This window comes from Opisthorchis viverrini, assembly GCF_000715545.1.
Source record: "Opisthorchis viverrini unplaced genomic scaffold opera_v5_161, whole genome shotgun sequence".
Taxonomy (NCBI): Eukaryota; Metazoa; Platyhelminthes; class Trematoda; order Opisthorchiida; family Opisthorchiidae; genus Opisthorchis; species Opisthorchis viverrini.
The window spans coordinates 580,550-598,682 of NW_008751815.1; the positions used below are offsets into that span (position 1 = coordinate 580,550).

At 42.1% G+C, this 18,133-nt stretch overlaps 2 protein-coding genes across 2 annotated transcripts in view; one reads left to right on the top strand and one right to left on the bottom strand.

Annotated features, from left to right (window-relative positions):
• The window catches only part of T265_07115 (hypothetical protein), a gene marked incomplete at both ends in the record, with an annotated part of 48,762 nt that overhangs the window by 17,555 nt on the left and 13,074 nt on the right, over positions 1-18,133 (top strand). Inside the window, 6 exons of the mRNA XM_009172558.1 lie at positions 319-336; positions 2,617-2,637; positions 6,614-6,655; positions 10,324-10,365; positions 12,059-12,148; positions 14,019-14,081. Of these exons, the coding sequence (XP_009170822.1) occupies positions 319-336; positions 2,617-2,637; positions 6,614-6,655; positions 10,324-10,365; positions 12,059-12,148; positions 14,019-14,081 (276 nt within the window). The remainder of the gene's footprint in view (positions 1-318; positions 337-2,616; positions 2,638-6,613; positions 6,656-10,323; positions 10,366-12,058; positions 12,149-14,018; positions 14,082-18,133) is intronic.
• T265_07114 (hypothetical protein) overlaps positions 10,568-18,133 on the bottom strand; it is a gene marked incomplete at both ends in the record, with an annotated part of 68,961 nt that continues 61,395 nt past the window's right edge. The window contains 2 exons of the mRNA XM_009172557.1: positions 10,568-10,606; positions 17,932-18,044. Coding sequence (XP_009170821.1) covers positions 10,568-10,606; positions 17,932-18,044 — 152 coding nt within the window. The remainder of the gene's footprint in view (positions 10,607-17,931; positions 18,045-18,133) is intronic.

An 18,133-nucleotide genomic window follows, 5' to 3' on the forward strand; every position in this document is an offset into this window, starting at 1 on the left:
AGTTTCAGCCCCACTCCATTGATCTTCTGTTGCTAAGCCGTGTTTGATGACCTCCGCCAACGCTTTCCGAAAAGTGTCGTAGCAAAGGTGACCTCGGGGATGCGTCACTCTCTGCACATATACTTTTTCCATGTCTGGGAGCATCCTGACAGAACGCATGGGCAATTACCCCACTGCCTTGAATCAATTCAGTTTATACCGCTGGTGCTATGCTGAGATTTTGTCTGTTTACAACAAAACACAGCAACTGTCAGAACCACTCAGAACCGTACCCTACTGACACTTAAAAATTCACAAATTTTTCCAAATCGTTTTCAGACTATCAACCACAGTCAGGTAAGCGTTGTCTCTTATATGAAGTAAAATATGACATCGTCACACTAGTGAAAAACCAAGTGAAGGTTTCCACGGAATGTCCCAATTCACGTTCGTCTCTGATGTTCTTTTCAAATCAGTGACACTGTAAAAGGTGCCGGAAAGATTCATGAACACCAGCCGACATATATTGACCTGATCATTTCGAGATGAATCTCAAAAAAACTGAAGCGAATATTTAATGTGTGGGAAACACAAGCGAAAATTCTGCGACTTGACCTAGCAGGTTTTCGCTTCCCGGTTTACCGCAGATAAATCGAGAGAACATAATGTACCCATTAAGCTACTTGAAAGATATGAGTAGTGTGCGGTTTTTCACTAGTATCGCAGCATGTATGCTTCATGACAAATGCCTCTGAAAGACAGCAGGTAGTTAAATCCTTCCATGTACATTGTAAGTGAATTACGATGATTTCTAAGCTCACTGAAGGCCACCTCATTTGAACAATTCGGAATGGTGTGGCTCATAATCGACTTTGGAACTCATGGACAGAGTAGATTAAAATCCTCTAAGGATTTTTTGGCATGTGATGGTGGTCAATACCCAAATGAATTACTAAGCTCCTGAAATGTGTTCCGAAACCTGTGTAAGACAGCAGGGGGGCTTGGTTCCTGATATGGCAATTCTCACAATTTGAAGAGGATAAACCACCCAACTCCACACTGACATTGTCTGTTCGTACATTTTGCTAGTTGATTGCCAAGCTCAGTGAACGAATCAATAGCCGTCTGAAGAACAACTGGGGTACCTGAAAAATTCACGGAAATTGAAGCGTGTTTTCCCCACAACATTGGAGGGCGATATGGTGGCGAAGTCTGGAAAATTACCTATCTTGAAAAAACGTTGATTTTGATATCACAAACTAGAGAGAAATGTTACAAACACGCACCATCTGGAAGGCTAACAACCGGCCATATCATGACAAAGAAAAAAAGCTGAGAATCACCCCAAACCTAGCAAATTTTATTTCAGTGATATGGTTCCAAACATCAGATATTTGTAGAAACAGATGTAAACAAATGCTCCAGTCTTACATCGAAAGGTTTTTCGCGAATACCGTTTTCAGATTTCATGTACCAACAAATGAAGACCTCATGGTAATACAGACGTCGCAGCACAAACCGACACAAGACAAAACAAAACTGAATTATTATTGGCTGTTCGGTTTTCATGCAAATCAGAGTGCAAGCATGCAATAGTCAGACGAAAAGTTGATCTCACTAACTTATGTAACTTTCCGCTCAAAAGTCCAGTCGAATGATGATGCGGATCCCGAGTGTTGTGCGTCATCGTATTACTAAACATACTAACAATATATGACGAGCAAACATGGTGAGTACGCGAAGCTACTTCCAAGAAGAATCCATCACTAGAAGAAGAGGACACAGAGCCCAAAATAGCCGTTCAGCTGAAGCACCATTTCGGAGCGAACTGCCATGCCACCACAAGGAAGCACGAACGATGGGATACTGCTAGGTTTCCCAAGCCTAGACAGGGGAAGCCGAGAGGCAGAGGTCGGGTTCGAACCACGGACTTTCCGGTCAGTAAATTCGCGCTCTAACCACTTGGGCCATCTTGCCTTATATACATATTTACATACAAACATATAACCCATACAGCTCAGGAACTCGAAACTCGAGATAGAATGCCGATGTACGAGGTGATACAAAGTATTAACACATGAGGTCTTACATGACGTCCAAATCTGGCAATTTAGTTTTCAAGGTGCACCTCTGACTAGTCAACCACAAACCGACCTTACTGGAGAGGATGATAACTTATCCACTCCCGTAACCCGGTATTGAAGTCTCAGGTTATATGCTGCCAGATGAACCAGTCCTCCTATATACGGCTATTCGAGTTTTTTTCGACTCAGACGTTCTGGAAAGACTGTCAGTCTGGTGAAATTTTAAAGACCTTATCACTGGTTGCATCACAACTACGTACCGACAAGTCTGGTGTGCTTTCGAGTAAAAATGGGTTTGTTTTTCTACATTTCACAGGATATGGGCCTGGCATGTTCGGTTCACAAGGTAACAAACATTTCGTTGATCTGTGAAGAAAAACGTTGAGTTGAAATGATCTAAACAGTAAAGTGTCATTCATCAATCATTATCTGAACAGCATCGCTGAAACAAATATTAAAGAAGGCTGACAAAGTGTCCTGTTTGTATAAACCGATCATTTCATCACACTTCAGAGTCTAAATCCTATCTATCCCTTTTTTCAATCTTTTTCAGGATACATGCCCTCTGGATATGGTCAGTGTGGCGTCCTACTTCAAAATAATCTATGCTCTCTGTCATTCACACTCCCCATTTCACATAGGTTGCGTGGGCATTGATGATCACTGTTTCATTTATCGCGCTGACTGGCTCAACCATGTTTCCCCGTTTCTTGTGATCGCGGCTTGTTTTACTCTCTAGAGTTGATCGGAGTCCTATGCACAGCAAAAAATTACAACATAGAAGATGGATTTCGTCATCCACGATTCGACGCTAGCCATTTATTGGGAGAATGGACCCATATCAATAGACCATGTAGACAAAACTTTTTATTTCTTCTATTAAATCCACGAATTTTTTCCATTGTTTTTCTCTAGAAATGACACAATGCTCAACCATCGACGTTAAAAAGCTATTTTCCCGGTCAACATTTTACAATACAACAAAATAAATAACTAAGGCAGTTAGACGTTTTTGAAAGTCTATTTTAGCACCTGGGATGCATAATCTCTGCGTCGCATCTTTTTTGACGAGGTGAAGAATACGGATTGTTACAAAAACTGTTGCACTCCGCAAGTACAACATCAGTGGAACGGATGTATTCGTTATTTGTGGATCAGGTAACTGTTGATCTGTCCGCCAAGCTCTGCCGATAGCTGGCAAACGTAACTTGGGCTGACATCACTGCACAGTTGGGCGGGTTGCTCTCCCTTGCCTAGTTCATATAGTAATGCGAAGCTAACTGCTATCTGCTGAAACAAACGAAACAGTTGGTTCATTTCGGAATTCATTGCATTTGGCCCGTACTCCATGTGTAGCTTTTTCTTGTTTTGGCCGATCGGTTTTCGATTTATTCTGCGTTGTGGTCTGCAATCCATTCACCTGATTGGTTATTGAAACGGTATAATTAATCAGCCCGTTCTCGGGTTTCTTGCATTGCGCTATGATTTTAGGATTTTCTTGAGCTTACTTGGCTGGTTGCGCTTTCGTGTTTGGTGTTCAAATATTTGGAGAGTTCCTCGTGCTTGATCAGTTATTTAGGTGTCTTTTTATTTTTGGGGGATTATCTATACTTTGTTCAGTTTTGTTCTTTGATTTTTCATCAAATAAGTATTCCAGTAAGCTTGGTCGTTCTGTCTGCTCAAACTATGCGCGTTCTGCTGACTTCCGGTGCAGTTCGAGGCTTGTGTTCGAGTTCATTTCAGTATGGTTGTTGATGGCTGTTAGAGTGGAATTCAGGTCCTTCTTTGCTCCCGCTTTATTTCCCCCCATATTGATTTTTTTGAGCGGATGTAAATGAAAAGTGATTGACTTTTTACAATGCTTATGTTGCCTAGTAAAAGCCTAATTTCTGCCTGTCCAGGGCATTCTCTGATGCAACTTTGCATATCATCTGCTTCACGAGTTTGATCCACGTCGCTACTTCAACATTTCATTTAGGTTTGGACAGTGTTCTTCAGTTTGTGGGCAAATGTCGTATTATCCTGCCATACTAGTCTTCCAGTCATTCTTTTATGTATAAGGATATTATTCGTCTTCTCTCGATCCTTCTACTGACAAACCTATTTTTTCTCACGGTTTGCCAAGTTAATTTTCTCGGGTATCCGGTTCCTTTGAAAAACTTTATAAGGGTTTTCTTCTCGTTGATATTAACCCCCGTTGTAAGTTCACTTCTGTTTGGACAAAGTCCGCATGCACCTTTGTCCGTGGTCGTTTGAATAAGCACTTTTGTAGCTAACGCTTCGGTCTTTAAGCAATGCCTTTCGGTAAAATTCAAACAATAGAACATTGAATCGGCCAATCAACTGCGCACCGGCAAGGTCATCTGATCAGTCACAAATCACTTATAAACACTTTGACAGTCAACTGGCGATTTGATTCTTGGTTTGATTTGAGGCTTGCCAGGTAGACCTGCTCAAGGAGTTTTCGTCAGTTCAACCTCCTATTTGAACACCAAAGTGCATCTGGGGGGGGGGGGGCTCGAATCTACTGACCGGAAGTTCCGTGGTTCGAAACCGACCTCCACCTTTCTCGAATTCTCCTGTCTAAGCTTGGGCAACTTGGCAGTATCACAGCCCTCGTGATTTCCTCCGGTTCCATGGCAGTTTGGCACCTAAAAGGTGCTACATCTGAACGATTATTAAAGTGTACATAAGTGAATCTGTAGATCCGTGTGCAAGTGAACGTGATGCTAACGGAACACAAGACAGATTGACGACTGAACGTATTGGTCGCCCTCAAATGCGGTTGCCTTATAAAGAGCTTTTTGCGTTCCGTTTGAAACAGATTGATGATTTTCGATAGTATTTGGCTTTCCAGAGATGTTATCGGCTTCCCAGTTGTTAGGGTATTACTGGAGCAGATTAAAAGTTTGAATTTTTTCAAATTAACTTGAAACTATTTTTCAGGTTTTTGGATTTTACGAAAGTCGTAACGTTTAGCATCCATTGTCATTCCCAAAATTTCAGGACTCCAACCACCCGGTGCTCAAATGCGTAAGCAATTTTCAGCGATTTTTGTTTGATTTGCTTGACTCTGAAACAGTCCAAATGACTGTTTCCACTCAAACAAGCTTTTTCCGGACAACTACCGCCCGGATCACTAGAGATGGATAAATCTGTTTACAGACACCCATCTCTTTGTTCTCAGGCCGCTCTGAGTCACTAACTGACACGACTTCGAGCCTTGGNACTAACTGACACGACTTTGAGCCTTGGGCTTGATTAAAGACAAACTTGTAATCGCAGATAAAATCTGCAGTAGGTGATCTCCATAGTGATAGTAATATAGACAGCCAGTAAGAATCTATAAACGTATCTTGAAGTGCATTTCAGACGGTATGTACATTCGGGAACACGTAAAAGCTTGAGTTGTTTGGCCTTTCTCAAACAATTAGCAATCCTTGAATTCTCCCTGGAAGAGACTTCAACAAAAGGGTGTCACAAGGTGCGGTCCACTGATAGCGATTAATCCAGTGTTTTACAGTCTGGAACTTTATTGAAAGGCCGTCTCAAGTTAAAAGTGGACAACCTCCCACATTAAGGATTGTTTATATACTTCAATCCAGCTGTTGAACCCCATCGGTGCTCAACTGCCATGCCACCAGAAGGAAGCACGAGGGCTGGGATACTGCTAGGTCGCCCAAACCTACACAGGAGAGGTCGAGAAGCATAGGTCGGGCTCGAACCACGAACCTTTTTAGTCAGTAGATTCGCGCTCTAACCGCTTGGACCACCTCGCCCAAGTTTGAACCATGTGCGCAATACATGACTTCAAGCACATTGTTACGTGTTCCAGTAACTTCTATAAGTATTTTAAAAGCGTGTCTCAACTCAACCAAATTTCGTCCATAATTTCAAACGAAAAATTACGGTAATTTAAAGGGAAAGATGAGGACTGCAACCATCTCACGACTTCATGAATGGCAACCCCGGTCGTGGGGTGTCGAATAGTTTCCCCAGCAACCTTACACTCTCCTGATCATAGTTCCAACGAAAACATGAGATGACCGTTTCTGCAGCATACTCGGTTAAAATTTATCACAAACGAGCGATTCATTCGTGGTTTTAGATCAGTTTCTCGTGGAAACCAGGTTGGTCCGTACCTGCGTGTCATTTGAGTAAAAGCTCATGTTTTTTTCTAAAAAGCGTTCAACGGTTTTCAAAGGAAATGAAGGACAGTGGGTGGGAGGGTTTTAGATCAGTTTCTCGTGGAAATCAGATTGGTCCGTAACTGCGTGTCATTTGAATAAAAGCTCGTTTTTTTGTAAAAAGTGTTCAACAGTTTTCAAAGGAAATGAAGGACAGTGGGTCGCAGTTGAATAAACCCCACATATTATTTTCTATGACGTAAGTGGTAAAAAAAGTATAAATTTTTTTAGATGTAAAATTAGGGGTACTGCAGGATCATGGAATTACAAAATTGCCAGCGTCTTCTGAGTATTCATCAGCTTTTGAATTTGGTTAATGCTTATAAGTCACGCGTTACAATTTCGTCTCTTCCGTTTCTCTAGCCGGGGTGCAAATAAAGACTGAGCCAATAGACCTTGGTGCTGGTAAGTTTTCTCCTCAATTTCCATATTTTATATAATTCGGAACTTTCCTCTTTGGCAATGCGAGCGAGTGACCGATCTCTTCATCTGTAATGGATCATTTCTATGTCGTGAAACTTCTCCCTGGACGGGAACGAGACTTCATGTATACATTCAGTGTATCACCAGTATAGCCGGGCTGCATTCATGACAGATTAACTCTGAAAATCACGTGAATTGTTACCGAAACCTTCATTTTGCTGCTTGTGAGATGATCTGTTTGAACACTGAAAAGCTCTAAGAGCTTCTTGGTTGTTGTCATATGATCCGCCTCATATTTCAATAAGTAAACATCAATTTGAGGTTACCTTAATATCGATATTTCGTTCTAGGACGAGATGACAAGAACTTTAAGCATGTTCGCATGGCATTCTCCCATGATTCTGGAACCGATTTGACCCCTAAAATCAGACGAATGAAAGTCGACTTCGTGTGACTTGTGTGTTTCCACTGATTCACCTGAACTGCAACCCAAATCAGTCGACTCATCAAAATTGAATATATCACCCTCAAGCAGCCTTAGGTCCATCGACAGAAGATGACATATGGAATTCGTTGGGCGTCCAAGCTTCCTCGATCCGTCTCAAGTATTTTAGATCTGGAGAATTTCCAGTCGCTAAGAAGACAAATTCACTCGCTGTCATATCGCCAGAATATAGATAAGCGACTAAATTGATCGTTTATCAACGCGCTTCCACATAAATGCTGAAACTCGTTCGGGTAGTCGGTGAAGAATGTGCTTTTAGAACGGGAAAACAAAAATAAGCAGAAAAGCAAGAAAACACCGATGATCATCGTCAAGTCTTATGCTTGGTTAACAGCGGAGCGACTGAGAGGTCCGCAACTCTTTGCGGCACCTTTGGCATCAACTTGTACTACAACGTTTCAACGACCTTGTCAAGGTGACCGTTCGTCAGTGACCTCGTCTTAGCTGTCTAAACATGTGTCAATGGATTGAGTTGGCGTATTACTTCCCATCTTAGTGACCTTCTGTCCATAGTTTGTATCATCCCCTCCTATCTCCCAACCAGTTATTCAACCCTTGTGAGATTCGCACTCAACATCTGATCTTCTGTCGACCCAAAGATTGCTCGGCATCCAAAATGATAGATAATTTAACGACGAAGACTTATGACATGGGATGATCTAGCGTACCGTTTTGTCAACTAGTGATTATCACCATATAATAGTGAACAACTGCTTTTTATCCCGGTACTTGGTAATATAAACGAAAACAAAATTAGCGTTACCTTGCACCACAGTTATCGCAGAAGCGTGTCTGAATTATTTATTTTTGCCCCAGCCTGCCCAGACCGGATTAAGTGTGCCTGTCATCCTTTGGCTGAAGGAATTTTGTGGTCCTTTTTTGATTCACTTGTTAACGACCGACTCTTGTTGTTTGGTGTAAAGCAAAATCTACAAAAGCGTGTTCCTGTCAACAGTTGATCAGTAACAATAAGTAGTTAGCGCATTATGGGACCTCAGGCATTTATATTTGTTTTGGGCGACTCTCCATTATGGACCCTCCTTGAGCTTCCCAGCCGACCAAAGTTGGTATATTTAAAAAAAAACTGGTTGTCTTCCACTGCGTAACGGGATTTAAAACCATTTCACCTTGAAAATGACTCACTTGTTGAGAGTCAGTTGGGAAGCATTTGATGCTGAAACGTAGCTGACTTTTGGGCTTTTTTTTCTTAGTCCAGCATTCATCTTTGCTGAGGTTTGCACAAAATGAAGAAACCGCAAACTGGTTACACTGGTCTCATCCGTTGATGAACCTTGCATTGTAACAAAAGGTCCCGAGTATCTGTTTCGTACACTACTTTACTGACTTTGCATTGGACACGAGTTGGAATTTCGGTCGATTTACTCTGCTTGTTAACCAGAATAAAATGCCCCTAAAATGCAGCTTTGTAAAGGCCGAACAGTGGATTCAGCGCTCTTGTTCACATGTACCCATATTGTAGTGGCTGCTTCGGTGTGTCAGAGGTTGGGCGTGTGTGTGTCCGTCTGTCGTTCCACCATCGATCTGGCGTGTGACTGGAGTGGCTGATTGGGCGCGTGTCCCATTGATTTGCTCGCGTGAGCGTTGTGGGTCGACTGGATATGTGACTCAGCTGTTGGCTTACCCGCTACGAAAGCGGACCAAGTTGGCCGCGTGTATCTGTCGACCCAAAGATTGCTCGGCATCCAAAATGATAGATAATTTAACGACGAAGACTTATGACATGGGATGATCTAGCGTACCGTTTTGTCAACTAGTGATTATCACCATATAATAGTGAACAACTGCTTTTTATCCCGGTACTTGGTAATATAAACGAAAACAAAATTAGCGTTACCTTGCACCACAGTTATCGCAGAAGCGTGTCTGACCTACTTATTTTTGCCCCAGCCTGCCCAGACCGGATTAAGTGTGCCTGTCATCCTTTGGCTGAAGGAATTTTGTGGTCCTTTTTTGATTCACTTGTTAACGACCGACTCTTGTTGTTTGGTGTAAAGCAAAATCTACAAAAGCGTGTTCCTATCAACAGTTGATCAGTAACAATAAGTAGTTAGCGCATTATGGGACCTCAGGCATTTATATTTGTTTTGGGCGACTCTCCATTATGGACCCTCCTTGAGCTTCCCAGCCGACCAAAGTTGGTATATTTAAAAAAAAACTGGTTGTCTTCCACTGCGTAACGGGATTTAAAACCATTTCACCTTGAAAATGACTCACTTGTTGAGAGTCAGTTGGGAAGCATTTGATGCTGAAACGTAGCTGACTTTTGGGCTTTTTTTTCTTAGTCCAGCATTCATCTTTGCTGAGGTTTGCACAAAATGAAGAAACCGCAAACTGGTTACACTGGTCTCATCCGTTGATGAACCTTGCATTGTAACAAAAGGTCCCGAGTATCTGTTTCGTACACTACTTTACTGACTTTGCATTGGACACGAGTTGGAATTTCGGTCGATTTACTCTGCTTGTTAACCAGAATAAAATGCCCCTAAAATGCAGCTTTGTAAAGGCCGAACAGTGGATTTAGCGCTCTTGTTCACATGTACCCATATTGTAGTGGCTGCTTCGGTGTGTCAGAGGTTGGGCGTGTGTGTGTCCGTCTGTCGTTCCACCATCGATCTGGCGTGTGACTGGAGTGGCTGATTGGGCGCGTGTCCCATTGATTTGCTCGCGTGAGCGTTGTGGGTCGACTGGATATGTGACTCAGCTGTTGGCTTACCCGCTACGAAAGCGGACCAAGTTGGCCGCGTGTACACAGTACCCCCGTGTCAGTACTTACGTGTTCTTCTAACGTACTGTGAACTACAATACGTGTCTTCTGTTGAGTGCATATGTTCCACATATTTTAGATAAATTTTCTGTACTATTAACAACTTGTTCCCGTTGACATCCAACCGTCCGAAACTATGCATTCTGGATAGTACTATGAGACCCATCTTTGAGCTCCAGTCAGCTTTACCCTGGTGCATTACATAGTGGTCTCTCGTAACGGAGCACCGATCTTAAGGTACCTGACCTTCCAAAATGATATCGCTGACGGACAGCACAGATCCTGTCCAGACTGAACGTTGCCTTTATTATGAGGTGTGGCTTACATTATTAATAACGCTTTTATTCACATCGTTTCCAGAAGGATCGATTAAAGAAGAAGACATAAAAAGCGAGGATGAAAGTAGGTTCACTTGTGTTCTCCATGGCACAAATGAATATGTTTATCATGAGAATCACAGTGATTTTGTGAACAAACCGAATGGTTGTAAGAAAAATACTATCAAGATGAGTACTTATCACAGGTCTTTCTTTGCCGAAGGAGTCATGTTGTCCTTCTAGGCTTTACAACATATATGACCTGGAAATTCTTCTATTTGTATAATTCACTTTGTACCCGGAATGGTGCCTCTCATAGCTCGACCCTGCTCAAGAAAAACCTAGAGATTAGTTGCCTTGTTGGGTGAATTTCCAAGCTAGGTCACGAGTTTACTGTTGCAGGGATAGCTCATGTCCTAATTAGTATGTTGCACGGCAATCTCCGCAAAGTGACGCATCTCTTTCGTGCTAACGGCAAACGGTCGGTGTTACTAGATAAGCCCTACTGACAAGCTAACTGAACAGTTGCGAGTTGCATGGGCTACCAGCCTTCAAGCTCTACTTAAACAGCGGCATCAGACTTCCTAATGTCATGCTCACGCTTGTTGCGCGCCATTTTCGTTTGGAGTTGGCTGAAGAGCATCCGTCAGATTTGTTGTATTAAAAGTCCTTTGTGAAACTAGAATTCCCCAACTGAAAAATGGGGTACATTTTACGGAACACCCACCTGTGTGTGCGAGGTTTGACCTCTACCAGAAGTAGATAAACCGTATTGTTTAGATGGCATGTAGAACTTCCGCAGGATTTAAATCAAAACACTCTAATTCTGCATTAACTGGGACCCTAATTATACACGTCACCGAAACACAGATGGTTCAAGGATTCACAGTTTTCCGTTGGTTTCGTTAAGGTTTTCGCTCAGAGCTGAAAGAATTAGTTCACATTCAGACAAAGGGGTGTTGATTGCAGAACTCCTATATTGTTACTGAAAGTAATATGACCTTATTTTCTGCAAATGTACTTTCAAATTTCCTCCTAACAGTCAAGTTGTCCGAAGCTAAACTGTCAAGAAGCACTGTGTTACTGTCGCATCTTTGTTGTAAAATTTCAGGAGTGTATTTCTGCAGAGTTTGATATAGTGCGCTCTTTCAGTTAAACTCACTGACAGCCGGGCACTCAAGGCAGGGTGATACAGTGTTCAAACACTAACTGAAGGTTACGGGTTAGGCAAATTTTACTGACTCGTGTTGCGCATATTATAGAAAATTCTGAACGATGAAACAACTGAAAGAAACCAAAGCACGAACAATTAGCCTTTAATTACAGTAGAAAATTTTAATTTAAAATCTGGGTTCGTCATCAATCGATTTGATAGATAATTTATAGCGTGTGGTCGTATGGCACTGCATCATTGGTTGGGTTGCATCTTTGCGTGGGTGCGTTCCAGAGCTGACCAATTGGAAATCTCGACTGACCATCTTATTGATTATTTAGGAGCCTGATTTCCTATTGGTCAAACTGTTCGTCCTGTCAGACTATCACTCAGCCCAATGAAGCCATTGACATACGATGATTCCCATAAGCAATAACAAAATGAACAGAAAATATAACGAGGAAAATGTTAGACACGAAGCTCCTGTTGTCTCAAAGTAAGTTACTTTCTAGGCGTTCGTTTGTTCGGTGGATAGAGTGCAATTCCACATATTGAGCAACTGTGCCGGATCATGATCATATGATAGTTTATCCCTGATGTTCTTACGTTTTTCTGGTGACTTCAGTACCTTCAACCAACCGGTATGATAAACAACTTAAAAGTACTTTCTTTCTTACCCCTGCGAATCCTTTCTCAGGTGGATCCTATAGCGACGGTAAGTCAGGTGTCTGATGAGTTTTCATACCCTTGTGTAGTATTCCCCTTCGCTGTTTTATTTATTCTAAAAGGGCAATCAGTTTTGGAGTTTTCTGACACAATGTTGGAGAGTGTTGTGAGATCAACGGCAGCGCCGTCCACTCAAAATGGTGAGAAGCAATGGAACTTTTAGAAAAAATCTGTAGAAATAAAGCAAACATTCCGGCAAGGTACATTTTGTGAAATGCAAATGTTCAGCTGGAATAAACCATCTTGTGTGGCGAACGCGTACTTATCACGAAGCGGACGCATCGCACACAGGCGCTCCATGTAGCTACTTTTTACTTCGGAATGGATTTTCTAAGTTTATTTATCTTAGGACACCTTCGACATATTGACTAAGTTTGGTCTACATCAGTCGGAATGAGAATGCCTACATCGTCGTGCTCGGTGACGTTGTTTGTACTTCAAACTCTTCGATCATTTTCCTGTTTTCCATTAGAGAACAGACAAGTACTTCTATGTATGGAAAGTTTCTCAGGCTACTTATCGACCGGGAGAACTTTGCGGGCGAGAACTTCATGGGAGCAGTCAAGAAGGATGTCTAGAGAGCAATATATGTTGATTGATACAAACAAGCAGGAGTTGGAAAAATCTTGAAACACAAGTTAAGGGTACACCTTTCACTCCCCTGGAGGTGAGATCACCGGAGGGTGCTCTAACAGGTGAGCTACCAAGCAAGCTCGCTCTTCGTCAAGCTTCCTCACAGGAACTTTACATCTGACTCCACGCAACCCTGCCCATTTTACTAGCGAATACACCGGACGTCCCAGCGTGTACTATCAAAACTGATGGATTCAACAGATTGTGAAATACTAGGCCCAAGAGTACGCAACAGGAGGGAACAGACACAACCGCCCTACCTATTACAATTAGAACTGATTGCCTTTGAGCATCTGGACGATAGTCACAGGAAGCTTCACACAAGTGGGTTAATGATGTCACTGACACTTATCATATACTATTCCAGTAGACAGCATTAGATGTGCGGTATCACCTGTGACATTCTGGTGGATAGACCTGATGGATACGCAACAGAGGGAACAGACACAACCGCCCTACCTATTACAATTAGAACTGATTGCCTTTGAGCATCTGGACGATAGTCACAGGGAGCTTCACACAAGTGGGTTAATGATGTCACTGACACTTATCATATACTATTCCAGTAGACAGCATTAGATGTGCGGTATCACCTGTGACATTCTGGTGGATAGACCTGATGGAGGGAAAGCATCTCCAAAAATCGAGAGGTAGGTGGTTAGAGTTCATTCCACTGCTCGTTTCCTTGTGCTTACTAGGTGGGAACACCGGATCAGCAATTCTGAAGTACGTCGAATGGTATTCGGGAGAAATAACTCACCCTCGATAGATGAATTGATCACACTGCACAGGTTGCGTTGGCTTGGCCACGTGCTGCGTATGCCAATCGACCCACTTCCTCGAAGGGCTCTTTTCGCCCAACCATGTGTGTTCCTGAGCTTCGTATTGCCATATATACATAGTAAAGTCTTTTCAGCGGCGAAGTCCTTTAGAGACCACATCTATCTGGAACGTCACTTGGAGTAGCCCCTTCTGACTAACTCAGTCTTATCAAAAAAGCCCTCAAAACGAAGCTCCGTGGTTTAGATAAGTGCACTTGAAAATCAAGTTCACCTCCGGTAAAAGCATAACGCTCAAGTCTGTCATTCCCTTTGCATTATCAAGTTTATGGTAGCTGTTTAAGAACCATTCAGGGGAAAACGTGAAAAATTCAATTAAATATACCATGCACACAAACTTTTCCGAAGTTCTTATTGATGGCTCCTTTTACCGTTTTGCTTGTGTAGATGATATCAAAGAGGAAATCAAAAGTGAAGTTGGTGACTCAGAGAGTGAAACTGAAACTCCAAGTACGTTTCCCAGAAGAGTTTTTGGCTGTTTGATACAAAAGTGTGGATAGATTTGGCCCCACTTTCGTAAAAATCGTTTAGCGCCATGCATGTTTAGTACTTTTCTAATCGGATGCAATGGTATAGAGTGAAGTTTTGTTCAGAGCAATACATATATCAGAAGGAATACTAGATGACCATAACTCTAAGGCAGATGGATTGATCATACACTAAATATCGATGTAACATAAAGGCTTGCGATCATCCAGAATGTATTGTCAACCCAGTTAACTGCGCACTGACGATGTCTCCTCGACTGGGAGCGAAACGTTTGTAAGCCAATTGACAAGCTTGGCGAACAGATCAACTGCCATCTGATCAACCACCAGTGCATTTTCACCTGTCTAGAAAAACAAACAAACAGTGTTTCTTCCAAGAAGGTGGTCGGTTTCGGTGTAAAGCTTCATTACATAATAAGTGACAGACATTAAAAAACTGCACACCTCGTTATGCTTTACATGTTTTTGAACGCATCGAACGACCCTTTTTTTTAAATAATTCCTCATTTTTAATCGGTTTGGACTTTGCATTGAGCTTCCATCCAATGCTGGTCTAGATACATTACTTCCTAACAAGGCTACTTGCAAACTCGCTATCAATATAGCTAAGAAGAGGCAGCTTTACTGGCGGTGGTTTTCATCACCGAAATCATTCATCCGATCTTCTACGAACCATGGCTTTTAAAGATAAACTGTAGAGAACATAAAATCATAAATCGTGGTCTCCAAAAGTTTTGCAGACGGAAAAATCGGCACAGATAATTTGAATGCGACGGCTTTTGCGTAAAATCAAGTTCAGCATTTAGTCTGCGAAGACTGGAAATGATTCCCAGCTCCCAATTGGTTTAGTTTTCATCGAATTGTGGGTGTCTTCACTCTAGTTTTAGACTACTGGGACGTCTGTATTGAACCTGTCAGTTTGGTACCATTCTAGGCATTTGACAGGTTCGATTTTCCGTCAAACATGACTAAAGGTGATTGGCGCGACAACTACCCGGGATGGAGCCAATCACAAGCCTATCAGAGGAAAATTACATGGCTATATCTTGGCCGCAGTGTGATTCGCGTTAGTGCGTGGAATTTAGCGCCACAGTTCATGAGATAGCGTGAAATATCAGAGAAAATGGTGAATAACTTGGGTAGGGTAGCGCAGTACAAGTCAGTTAGCTGGCCTGCAGGTTTAATGCGTTCTCAGAAGTGCACGCTCAATTGAGATCCATCCTATATACCAGTTCTTCCCATTCGAAGAAACTCTAAGCGGTCTAATTCCGGACGTTTCATCCTGTCAGCGGATCAACTAATTCTCATTGGATTGAGCAGGTCGGCCAAGCATAGAATGCCACGCTACTTGTGTGGATGATAAATGTTTAAATGGGATCGGAGTCCCAGTTAGTCAGCGTGCGTTGGTAGCACTAGGATTTTTCCTGATTGGTTCAAAAATTTTGTCTTGAGTCTACCTTACGATCTGAGTTTTTCGTCACTGCCTTTTTCTCAGAATAGAAACAGAAGTTACTGAAGCAAACAGTCCGTAACCAATATTCAACATTCAAACTCGAACAGGATCAGTGATCATCATGTAGACGTTGATTTTTTTTCGTGATAAAAAAAGGATAATTCAGTTTTCAGCCCTCTTCTTTTCCACGCAGCAAATAAGAAGTTTACAAACAAAACAAGACATCTAAATTATATGATCTTTTTCTCAGTTTCAGCCATTGATTTTAGGGGTGAGTTCTCATCAGTATGGCTAGGTGATTCAATATTTTATATTCCTCTACAGATTGCCTTCGGCTTCATTGTAGACTGCAGTCAAATATGCCTAACTGTGAACTATTGCTGTCGGCTGAGTCGTGATGTAAGCAATTCAATCAGATCGATAGCATTGAGCAATTGTTATGGGTGTTTTTGATGAAGATACCGCGAATTGAAGGTTCTTGTGCAGTAATACAAGACCAAAAATGCTATCAGACTACTTGCTAAGTATCTACCAATGAAAGGAAGAAGGCCATCACTGTGGAGTTATTAATTGGAAAACGCCAAGTGAACAGTTACAGACTATTGGGCAGGAAAGTAAAACTCTCATATACATCTTGTTAACAATAACTGAGTATCCATCTTTTCCTTGAACTCGTTTTCCTGAACTTTCATGGGTATTCATTGACTGTTACTCAAATGCAAGCAAATGCGATGCAACAAATTCCATGACACATCTTACTTTTCAAGAAACGCCAAGCGGATTTACGAGAAACCTACTACTCACATGCCCCACCAGTAGTATACATTTTTCGCAAATACTACTTACATGGCAGCGTTCATTTCTTACTGATCAGTCTGGAATATTCATTGATGACATTGGTCATAACCACGCTATTTGTTATGTTCTTCGATTAAAGCCTACGGGATTGACATTCACAGTAAGCCAGAAAAAAGTTGATGTGCATACGAACTCAAGTTGGTTGAAAAACAAACTCTAACTCTATGTAATTTTGAGGAAATAGACAAATGACAATGAAGTGGTATTTCCTCAATATTCTCATGTACAATAGTTTCCATCGCTATTGACTTGTACTGTATCCTACTGAGTGTTTTGAATCAATACTTGATCTTTAGCTGAGACGTTTTCTTGCCAATCTTTGCGGAAAACCCCCGTCATCCCTATTTGGAATCACCAGCAGTGCCCATCTCACGAAACTTAGAGATTTTTGAACTCGCCAATGGGTGAACGCTCAACTTAATTGACTTTGAGCAGTGTAACTAGCTTTCATATTTGTAATCTTTGAAAAAACCCGTCTCAGCGATTTGCGAAACGGACAGGAATCAAAGTAACAGACTTTTAATCAAACGACTATAGGACGATGAGCGAAGCATTCCAAGCCCACAACTTGGTTACTCTCCGATATACTTTCAAGGACCCCTTTCATGTATAAATGCGCACGCTTTCAACTAATGGCTGCGTGCGCTTAGCTTCCAATCCTGTATTCTTAGCTGACACGGGGGAGAGATGGACCTAACTAACCGGAAGGTCCGTGGTTCGAACCCGACCTCTGCCTCTCGACTTCCCCTGTCTAGGCTTCGGCAACCTGGCAATATCTCAGTCCTCGTGCTTCCTTCGTGTGGCATGGAAGCTGGACACCAAAAGGGTGCTACATCTGAACGATTATTTTTATAGCTGACACAAATATCTTCCCGTGGAAATTGTTGTCGGAGGTCAGCCTCTTTATTATTTCGTTCTGCTATTGGTCGGTTATCTTATTTGGTTATTTTCCCTTGTCCTGTGTGGTGCAATTCAGTCATTTCGACATAGGCTTGAAACCGTTCAAGATCTTGGTAGACAAGCACTTCCACGAACAGTTTAACGAGACCTCTCGAAATCGGAACAACGTTATTTTCTCAGTTGGTGCACCGCAAGTTAGCTGATCAGGCCATATTATAGTTGTCTACTATACATCAACTGAGGGTCTGAAGCCAGAGTGTGAGTAAAGCCAGTCTGAGCTGGAAAGCCGAGAAGCACTATACAGCTGTTTTATCCTTATTGGGAATCATCAGCAGTGAGCATTTCACGAAACTCCGGAGAGTCTCGAACCCGCGACCTCCTCCCGCGACTTGACCGTTCGGCCCACTCGTGACCTAGACAGCTGTACGGCTGTAAAACACAGATTGGCTTCACTTACAGGACGAACGATTCATCAATGGCACATACAGAGATTCCGTGATCAGCACACGAAGCGCTGCCATGAAATAAAACTTTGTTACATTAATCAAGGTTTGTAAATGTAAGATCGATCGATAGTTCTTCTGGTTTGAATGAAACTCACTAGTGCGAGAAGATAGAACGGAATTTTTGGACATCGGCAGTAAGAAGTTATGTGTACCCTTGATTTCAAGGTCTGAATCAATACTCGAGGTTTCTTCAAGCGCTTGTTGGCTTCTGAAAGAGTGGAGAAATCGCAGTAATGAAAAAAGAAACTGACTTCGGACGTAAGAAGTTACGTGTACCCTTGATTTCAAGATCTGAAT